This window comes from Dipodomys spectabilis, unplaced genomic scaffold, assembly GCF_019054845.1.
Source record: "Dipodomys spectabilis isolate Male_0828 unplaced genomic scaffold, ASM1905484v1 ptg000019l, whole genome shotgun sequence".
NCBI classification, from domain to species: domain Eukaryota; kingdom Metazoa; phylum Chordata; class Mammalia; order Rodentia; family Heteromyidae; genus Dipodomys; species Dipodomys spectabilis.
The window spans coordinates 10032329-10042790 of NW_024870696.1; the positions used below are offsets into that span (position 1 = coordinate 10032329).

The window sequence follows — 10462 nt, forward strand, 5'->3', positions numbered from 1 at the left end:
ACAATTTCTTGGCATGCTACATCTGCCAAAAATATTTGCTTACACATTATTGTTTATCTTTCAGGTCATAATTTTTTTCTCCAAATTTACAATTGCAAACTCATTTACTGAAAGAAATTCATGTTATTTCAGAAAAGCTGTGTTTTATTATTACCTTTCTACAAATATCATTATGTCTGTAATTCTTATTTATAATCAATATAATCACAGATTGAGAAATTACTAAAGAATTATTCAAAGTAAACAGGGTTTGACTATCAGTGTTATGCTCCACAGCCTCCATATATGAATACACTGCGCAAAAGTTTACATAAAAAGACAGGAAGCAAGCTGGGCATTAGCATCTCATGCCTGTAATCCTAATTACTGAGGATGCTGAGGTCTGAGGATCTCAGTTCAAAGCTAGCCTGGGAAGGGAAGGTCATAAGATGATCTCTCCAATGAGCCACTAGAGAGAACCAGAAATGGCACTGTTGCTCAATGTGGTAGAGAACTAGCCTGGAGCAAAGAAGCGCAGGGACATTGCTCAGCTGCTGAGTTCAAGCATCATGACTGACAAAAATAAAATTGAAATTGTAAAGCATTTACAAAAGGGAACGAACTTTACATACCAAATGAAGACATTACTTTTATTAACTCTTAAATAGTTGTAAAAAGGAGTTCCATTTAACAAAACACATGATGAATACAATATATCTTGGTCAATATCATTCCTTTTTAAATTTACTTAAATGTTTTTAAGCTAAATCTACCTTTCACATGAAAACATGAATCCTTCATAAAGACCTTATTTTTATTTTTATTTCATATTTAATGTTTTTAAGCTAAATCTACCTTTCACATGAAAACATGAATCCTTCATAAAGACCTTATTTTTTATTTTTATTTCATATTTAAGGTGTGCTACTAGGAAAACAGCTTTGTATTAAAGTTACTTTTGTGAGTTATAATCCATAATTAAAGGTTTTATGAAAAGCACTTGAAGATATTGAATACAATGTGCCATGGAGAATAATACGCTAACTTCACTACATGCTCAGCATGCCTAAAATGTGAATTTGGAGACATCATATAGTTTGATGTCAATACGTACAATTATTATTGGGTATTTAAACGTTTGAAAGAAATTAGACAATTTTTGGCAAATATAACAAGTACAATGAATGTGAAAGAAATACAGCCACATAATTTACTCTTGAATATGTCATTCTTAATAGACATAGTGTTCTCTCACAAAAAATATCAACATTAGTACTAGCCTTTACCTCTGCCTGTATATTTCAATTTAGGCCATGGAAACTGGAAATTGCAGTACAGAGATGGATTTTATACTTGTTGGTCTTTTCCAATATGGACACATGAATAGTTTTCTATTTGCTGTCATTGCCATCCTCTTCTCTGTGGCTCTGGTGGGAAATATTACACTGATTCACCTCATTCGAGTGGACTCCAAACTCCACACTCCTATGTACTTTCTCCTCAGCCAGCTCTCCACCATTGACATGATGTACATCTCCACCACTGTACCCAAGATGGCAGCTAACTTTCTCTCCAATACCAAGACAGTTTCATTTGTGGGCTGTGAGATTCAAGCCTTTGTGTTCCTCAGCCTTGGAGCCTCTGAGGCCCTTCTTCTGGGTTTCATGTCTTATGATAGATACATAGCCATCTGTCATCCTTTGCGGTATCCTGTGCTCATGAGCTGGAGGATCTGTTGGTTCATGGTCACCTGTGCATGGAGCAGCAGTTCTATCAATGCTTTAGTGCACACAGTCTATGTGTTTCAGCTTCCATTCTGCAGATCCAGAGTCATTAATCACTTCTTCTGTGAAGTTCCTTCTATTCTGCCATTAGTGTGTCAGGACACATCCCAGTATGAGTACACAGTTCTCTTGAGTGGCCTAATAATTTTACTGTTCCCTTTCATGGCCATTCTAGCTTCCTATGCTCGGGTACTTGTTGTTGTGTTCCAGATGCGCCCAGGTAAAGGACAGACAAAAGCTCTTTCCACTTGTTCCTCCCATCTCATTGTGGCAAGCATGTTCTATGTAACTACTCTGTCTACCTACACCCAGCCACACAGGTTACATTCCCCTTCCCGGGACAAGGTGGTGGCAGTGTTTTACTCCATCGTCACTCCTCTTTTGAACCCGTTTATCTATAGCTTGAGAAATAAGGAGGTTCTGGGGGCCATGAAGAGACAATTAGACTCACACACATTAGTATAGAATTAGGGTCTTAAGAATCTCTCATTGATCGGGAATTCACAAAAGAAGTTTTCCTGAAGACTCCCTGGGAAAATGTAAAGACAGACATTTGGAATAGAAACCTGAGAATATGTTTATCAATCTTCTTGTGAAGAAATACTAGGCTGCTTTGTTACGTGAATCTATCTTTTTGGATACCTTTAGTGTATACTGTAAGAATTAAAATCTACTCAAACATTTGCCATGAATGCACTTCATCCCTTACAGAGAAAAACGTAGATTTCTCATTGTGACTTTAAGTCAACGAATTGTTTAGCAATTCAACTTTCATACCATTTTAATCAATGTTTATATAAGAATAAACAAAAATACATTTTCAGAAATCTGTTTAAACTTTGTAAAAAATAATACTCAGAAGCAATACAAGATATGTTGAAGGAGTCTCATAAAATTAAATAATTCTTGTGAAGCCTATTTTTTTTGTATTGTAATGTTTTAATCTTGAAAATTTATCAAATGCATTTTAAAGGGCACTTGCATAATCAATTGACTATAAAACTTCAATATAACCTCTTCCCCCTTTATTTTGGTAGAATGTTGTACTTATAACTTTTAAATTGGCAAATATGCAATTATATATAAATTTGTATAATCTATATATAGTAATGTAAATATGATGTCTTTGAATCATGCATACATTAAAAATTCTTTCTATTAAGCAAATAAACATAAACCACCACACATTTTCTTTTATGTGATGAGAACATTAATACTCTCCATTTATTAATTTTTACATGTAAAATACATTATTATATCACTAAATTGTCTTATAAATTTTACATCTTTTGACCATACCATCAAAACCTGTCCCAGCTGATAACATTAATCAACATTGTAGTCTGTTTCTTACATTTAACAACCAAATGGTTGAAGCCTTTGGTTTAATTAGGTATGAGTTCCTAATTTAATATTATGTTTTGAACCATTTGTTTTTATGTTAAATTTGGCAGTGTTTACGAGGAAGAAAAATACAAATTTAAATTGTAGGGAAATAAAAGAAAATAAGAAAAATAAAAAATCTTCAAGGAATGTAATATGTTCCACAGAAACTTCTTCAAAATTTATTATCTAGAATGGACACCACTAACCAAATATATGCCCTTTTGGTTTAATGGGCAGATGATTTTTTCAGACTTGGTTTCAGTGTTTTAAACATTTTGTTTTTGTTTTAAAGGGATTTATTTTTTAAGCATTACTACTTTTTATTCTCCACAGAATTTTGTTTTTTTTTTTTTTTTAGTTCTTTTCTTTTTTTTTATTGTAAAGATGATGTACAGAGGGGTTACATTTACATGAGTAAGATAATGACTGTATTTCCTATGGTGCATTGTTACCTCCTCCTTTGTTTTTCCCCTACCATCCCACCCCTCCCCACCTCCCCACATCCTCCCTCCCCCCTGAAGTTGTAAAGTTCACTTTCAACATAGTGTCTTGTACATCTCATACAATGCATCAACCTGTATCCTTGTTTCAACATTTTGTTATTTCCCTTCTCTTCCCCAAATTAGAAAAAAGTATATACAAGATGCAGGTACTAGAATCAAATACAGTGACAGCATGGGTTATACCTCAGAAGGAAGAACATAGAAAAGAAACAAAAAATAGCATAGTACATTAAAAACAACAGTAATAAAGTAAAAACCTATTTGTCCCTATCCTGGAGTTCATTTTGCTTAGCATCATCTTATATGGTCATATGTACCTAGCTTTTGACCTTTTCTGCCTGTCTGTTAAGATTATCCTAGACGTATACTAGTTATTGCAAATAAGTGAAACCATGGGACCTATGTTTCTTTGGGTTTGGCTTACTTCACTTAATATGATTTTTTTCTAGGTCTTTCCATTTCCTAACAAATGAGGCAGTGTCATTCTGATGGAGGCATAAAATTCCATTTAATATATACATATGTATATATATACACCATAGCTAAGATATATATATATATATATATATATATATATATATACCATGTTTTCTTGAACTGTTCTTTTATTGAGGGGCATCTGGGTTGGTTCCATATCTTAGCTATGGTAAATAATGCTGCAATAAACATAGTTGTGCTGGTAGCTTTAATATTGTCTTGGTTGTGATCATTTGGATAAACACCCAAAAGTGGGATTGCTGGGTCATAGGGGAGCTCTACGTGGAATCTTTTGAGTAACCTCCATACGGCTTTCCAAAGTGGTTGAACAAGTTTACACTTCCACCAACAATGCAGTAGGGTTCCTTTTGGCCACACCCCCTCAAGCATCTTGTGTTATTAGATTTCTTTTTTTTTCTTTTTTTTTAATTGTGAGAATACCATACAGAGTAGTTACGATTACATGGGCAAGATAACGAGTACATTTCTTATCAAGCATTGTTGCCTCCTCATTGTTTCCCCTTCCCATCCCTTCCCATACTCCTCCCCTCCCCCCACCCGATTCTCCCCCCACCTCCCACCAAAGTTGTTAAGTTCGTTTTTTAACATAACGACTTGTACATCTCATTGTTGCAATGGGTCCACATGTATCCCTAGTTAAACGACTTGTTTTTGGAAAAAAACCAAATCGTTATTAAATTTCTTGATTACAGCTATTCTAAGTGGAATGAGGTAGAATCTCAGTTTTGTTTCGATTTGCATTTCTTTTATAGCTAGAAAAGTTGAGCATTTCTGCATGTGCCTATTGGCCATTCTTATTTCTTCTTCAGAGAAGTCTCTCTTTAAGTCTTTAGCCCACTTATTAATCAGGCTTTTTTTTTTAGGATTTGTGTTAGGGGATTTAATTTTTTGAGTTCTAAATGTATTTTAGATATGAGGTCCTTGTTTGTTGTACGGCTAGTGAAGATCTTTTTCCAGTCCCTGAGCTTTCTGTTGATCTTACTAGCTATATCCTCTGCCATGCAGAAGCTCTGCAGTTTCATGCAATCCCATTTGTACAACCTTTCTTTGGTTTGTTGTGTTTCTGGATCTGTATTAAGAAAATTTCAGCCTGTGCCAAAGAGCCCTAGAGTTTTTCCTATTCCTTCCTGTAATGTTTTCAGGGTTTCTGCTTTGACCCTGAGGTCTTTGATACATTTGGAGTTGATTCTGGTGCAGGGTGATATATTAGGTTTTAGCTTTAGATTTCTACAGGTGTTTAACCAATTTCACCAGCACTATTTACTGAAGAGGCTGTCTTTCTTCTATTGTAGTGTTTTAGCTCTTAAAGGGATTTAATTTTTTAAAAATTGCAAACATTGGGGCTGGGGGTTTAGCCCAGCAGAAGGGTGCTGGCCCGGCGTGCGCAAGGCCCTGGGTTCTGTCCTCAGCCATGGAAAAAAAAATTGCAAACATTTATACTTGTTAATACCTTTTAGTCACATGCTTAAATGATATAATGTGATATTTCAATATAAGTACAAATTGTGCAATGATCAAATCAAGGCCATTACCATGTCATTTTTTTTCTTCCTTGTGTTGATAGTTAAAACCTTTTTGTAGATGTTTGAAGTATGTGTTGAGATAATTTTGGCTACAGTCATTTTCATCTTACTGCAAAATAGAGCTCCACAATTAATTTTGCCTAACTAAACTTAATACCCTGGACCAACATCTCTTCTTCTCCTCCCTCTCTAACCCCAAGCCTCATAGCCACCATTCTAGTTTCCAATTCTATGTTTGATGATTTTAGCTTTTACAAACAAGCGGGCTTATTTGGCTTCATCTTTCTGTTTCTGTTTTATTCCACTTAATACATAGTGAGTTTGATTAAAATTTCTGTATAGAGTTTTGGAATACTGCAGTGAAACCCCTTGAAACAATACACCCACTTGGACAGGAAATTTAAACAGATAATTCTATAGGACAATAGGACATTCAGTAACTGAGAGTGAAAAAGGCTGAATAAGATCAAAATACATTGTGAAAATAGAACAGAGCATTGTGCAGGGTGATGACAAGACATGATTGATGGATTGATGGTAGAAGACTGAACTAGTTATAGTGTACGTATATATAGACCTAACAAAATGAAATTCTATTATACAACCAATACATACTAATGAAAACTGTGACAAAATATATATGTTAAAAGTAGCCGGCCAAGGCCACGGAGGAGAGGAAATGAAATGAAAATGCCTGTTGAATAAAATATTATGTTCTTTGAATAGAGTACATGTAATTGTGGCCTGGAGACCAAGTTTTCCCAGAAAGACTCTGAGAGGAAGACTATGAAGTCAAAGCTTCATTAGGCAGTCAGTCCATGTAAATTATAGCACTAAAACCGTACTTCACAAGATGAGGAAAACTACATTTCTCTTTAAATTCTATTTTCCATGGAATATTTGAATGGGTGCAATGTAGGTTTGTTATCTGAAGCAACAAACTAAAAAATCTTACAACTTACTAGTATGATACCAGTTTTGAATATGTGTATCAAATTAGAAAAATAGGCAGTTTCATTTTGAATTCCTTTTCAAAAGCCAGCTTTACTCAAATTGTTTAACTTTTTATCTCTGTGTTCTAAATGATCAACATATATTGTAATTTTTATCTATAAGTTAATCAAAAGGATTTTTGTGACTTTATATTTTCTGCTTCTTAGCACCTTGTCAGTGAATCCTTCTGTATTTAGTTGTGCAGATAGATTTCCTTTTGTCTTAGGATTTCACATTTAACTTAAGTTTTAGAAAAAGAGTTATCTGTTTAAAAAGAAGCAATAATTGAACTGGGAGCCAGTGGCTTCCGCCTGTAATCCTAGCTACTCAGGAGGCGGAGATTTGAGGATCCCGGTTCAAAGCCAGCCCAGGAAGGAAAGTCCGTGAGACTCTTATCTCCAAGAAAAACCACCAGAAAACCAGAAGTGCTGCTGTGGCTCAAGTGGTAGAGTGCTAGCCTTGAGCTGAAGAGCTGAGGGACAACGCCCAGGCCGAGTTCAAGCCCCACAACTGACCAAAATAAATAAATAAATAAAAAAGAAACAATAATTGAAATTATTTTTAGCATTATAAGTACTCATTTTATAAAAGGAGAGAAAACTTATTTGCCTGGTACATAGGGAAAACCTATGCACCTCCAAGGCTACTTCTTATTGCTTTCAAAGCCAAGGTTTGGTCAAGGCCAGAAGATACATACATTGTACAATCACTTAGTTACCAAATCACATGTTTGGTCATCAGATACAGGTGTAAATTAGAATTCCCTTAACTATTTTTCTCCAAATATTCTTGAAATAATGAAAAGAAGAATACTTGCTACTTAAGGATATACCTTTGTTTTTGTATTATTTTGTAGACTGAATTTTTTTATGTGTGAAAATACTGTACAGAGGGGTTACAATTACATGGGCAAGATAATGAGTACATTTCTTATCAAGCATTGTAGCCTCCTCCTTTGTTTCCCCTACCCATTCCTTCCAATCTCCCTCCCATCCTGCCCCCCCCCTCGCCGCCCCTCTTTCCACCCCCTTCTGGCCAAATGTAAAGTTCGTTTTTTGACATAACGTCTTGTACATCTCATTGTTGCAATGGGTCCACTTGTATCCCTATTTAAACAATTTGTTTTTTCCTTCCCCTCCACAAATTACCCTGCTTTCACTGTATTTGATGTTGGTAGACTGAATTTTTTTTGTTTTGTTTTTGTGAGGATTAATACTTCATGACCAGTACAAATGAAGTCTTCAATAAATATTCTCCCCCATTTGAAAAGAGAAAGCATTTGAAGGCATACTACTGTCTACAGAAGAAACCTCAAATTTCTTTTTACCACATTTGAGCAACCTGATTATTACATTCCACTCAGCAGCCTCTCATTCAATTGCTGCCTTGGGTACCCTACGTCTTCTAAGATGCATGAATCACCACACTCTAGATTCATGAATGTGTGCATGTAATGGGTTTTGTTCATGCATTTCTGCCATTCTGCTATGTCAGCTTCTACTTTTCCACATAGAAATAGACACCATTTTTAGAACTCAGGGCAAATGTCACCTCTTCTGTTTAATCTCATAGCCAGTCAAGTCTTCTTTCCTATATCATCATGACATTTTGGTTATACCATCTATTTACATCCATTTGAATTCTTCCCTTCCTCCACCCTGCCTTATTTTGTCAGTGGTGGGACTTGAAATCAGAGCCTGGGTGCTGTTCCTGAGCTCTTTTTTTTTAAAATTTAATTTAATTTTATTTGTGAACATACTGTACAGAGGGGTTACAATTACATGGGCAGGATAATGTGTACATTTCTTACCAAGCATTGCAGCCTCCTCCTTTGGTTTACCCTTCACATCCCTTCCCAGCCTCCCCCATCCCCCCCACCCAATCCTTCTCCTTGCCCCCCCCCCCCCCCCCCGCACTTCTCATTGTTGCAACAGGCCCAACTGTATCCTTAAACAACTGGTTTTTCCCCATCACCTCCACAAGTTATACTGACATCAAATATAGTGAAAGCAGGGGTTATACTGTGGGGGAGGGACATACAAAGCAACAAAGAGATAATCTTATAAATGCATTAGAAACACATGCATGAAAGAAAAAAAAATTAAAATACATATCTAAGGGTTCATTTTCCTAACATCACATTATCTGACCTTTTCCGCTTGACTCATACATATACTAGATATTGCAAATAAGGGAAAACATGGGACCTATGTTTCTTTGGGCCTGGGTTACTTCACTTAATATAATTTTTTCCAAGTTTTTCCATTTCCTAACAAATGGGGCAATGTCATTCTTTCTCATGGAGGCATAGAATTCCATTGTGTATATATACCACATTTTCTTGATCCATTCATCTACTGAGGGGCATCTGGGTTGGTTCCATATCTTAGCTATGGTAAATAATGCTGCAATAAACATTGTTGTGCTGGTAGCATTAGTGTGGTCTTGTTTGTAAACATTTGGGTAAATGCCCAAAAGTGGGATTGCTGGGTCATAGGGGAGTTCTATGTGAAGTCTTTTGAGGAACCTCCATACTGCTTTCCAAAGTGGTTGAACAAGTTTACATTCCCACCAACAATGAAGTAAGGTTCCTTTCTGTCCACATCCCCTCCAGCATCTGTTGTTGTTAGAGTTCTTGATTTTTGCAGTTCTAACTGGAGTGAGGTGATATCTCAATGTTGTTTTGATTTGCATTTCTTTTATGGCTAGGGATGTTGAACATTTCTTCATGTGTCTATTGGCCATCCTTCTTTCTTCTTCAGAGAAGTTTCTCTTTAAGTCTTTCGCCCACTTATTTATTGGGCAGTTGTTTCTTTGAGGATTTGTTGTTGGGGGGTTTAATTTTTTGAGTTCCAAGTATATTTTAGATATGAGACCCTTGTCCGTTGTATGGCTAGTAAAGATCTTCTCCCAATCCGTGGGTTATCTATTGATCTTGCTAGCTATGTCATTTGCCCTGCAGAAGCTCTGCAACTTTATGCAATCCCATTTGTCCAACCTTTCTTTGATTTGCTGTGTTTCCGGGTCTCTATTCAAAAAATTTCGGCCTGAGCCAAGGAGACCTAGGGTTTCTCCTATTCCATCCTGTAATGTTTTCAGAGTGTCTGCTTTGAGTTCAAGGTCTTTGATCCATTTGGAGTTGATTCTGGTGCAGGGTGATATATAAGGATCTATCTTTAGTTTTCTACATGTTGTTAACCAATTTTGCCAGCACCATTTACTGAAGAGGCTGTCTTTCTTCCATTCAATTGTTTTAGCTCCCTCATCGAAGATTAGATGGCTATAGGACTGTAGGTTCATTTCTGGGTTTTCAATTCTATTCCATTGGTCCTGAGGTCTGTTCTTATGCCAATACCAAGCTGTTGTGATTACTATGGCTTTATAGTAGAGTTTGAAATTTGGTATTGATATTCCTCCAGCAGTGTTCTTTCCACTCAGGAGCGTTTTTGCTATTCGGGCTCTTTTATTGTTCCATATGAATTTTTGGATTGCCTCTTCTATTTCCTTGAAAAATGAGGGTGGAATTTTGATAGGTATTGCATTGAATTTGTAGATAGCCTTGGGAAGTATTGCCATTTTCACGATGTTAATCTTTCCAATCCAGGAGCATGGGAGGCTTTGCCATTTTTTTAGTTCTGTGTTGATTTCCTTCTTCAAGATTTTAAAGTTTTCATCATAGAGGTCCTTCACTTCTTTGGTTAAGTTAATTCCTAGGTATTTTATTTTTTGTGGGGCTATTACAAATGGAATTGCTTTCCTAATTTCAGCCACACTTTTCTCATTGTTGGCATACAGA

General features: G+C 36.0%; 1 protein-coding gene across 1 annotated transcript; it reads left to right on the plus strand.

The window, feature by feature from the left end:
- The first annotated feature begins 1292 nt into the window (after nt 1-1292).
- On the plus strand, nt 1293-2228 carry LOC122103881 (olfactory receptor 2AK2). The gene has a single exon (XM_042674568.1). The coding sequence runs from the start codon at nt 1293-1295 to the stop codon at nt 2226-2228; it is 936 nt and encodes a 311-aa protein (XP_042530502.1).
- Nucleotides 2229-10462: the final 8234 nt, after the last annotated feature.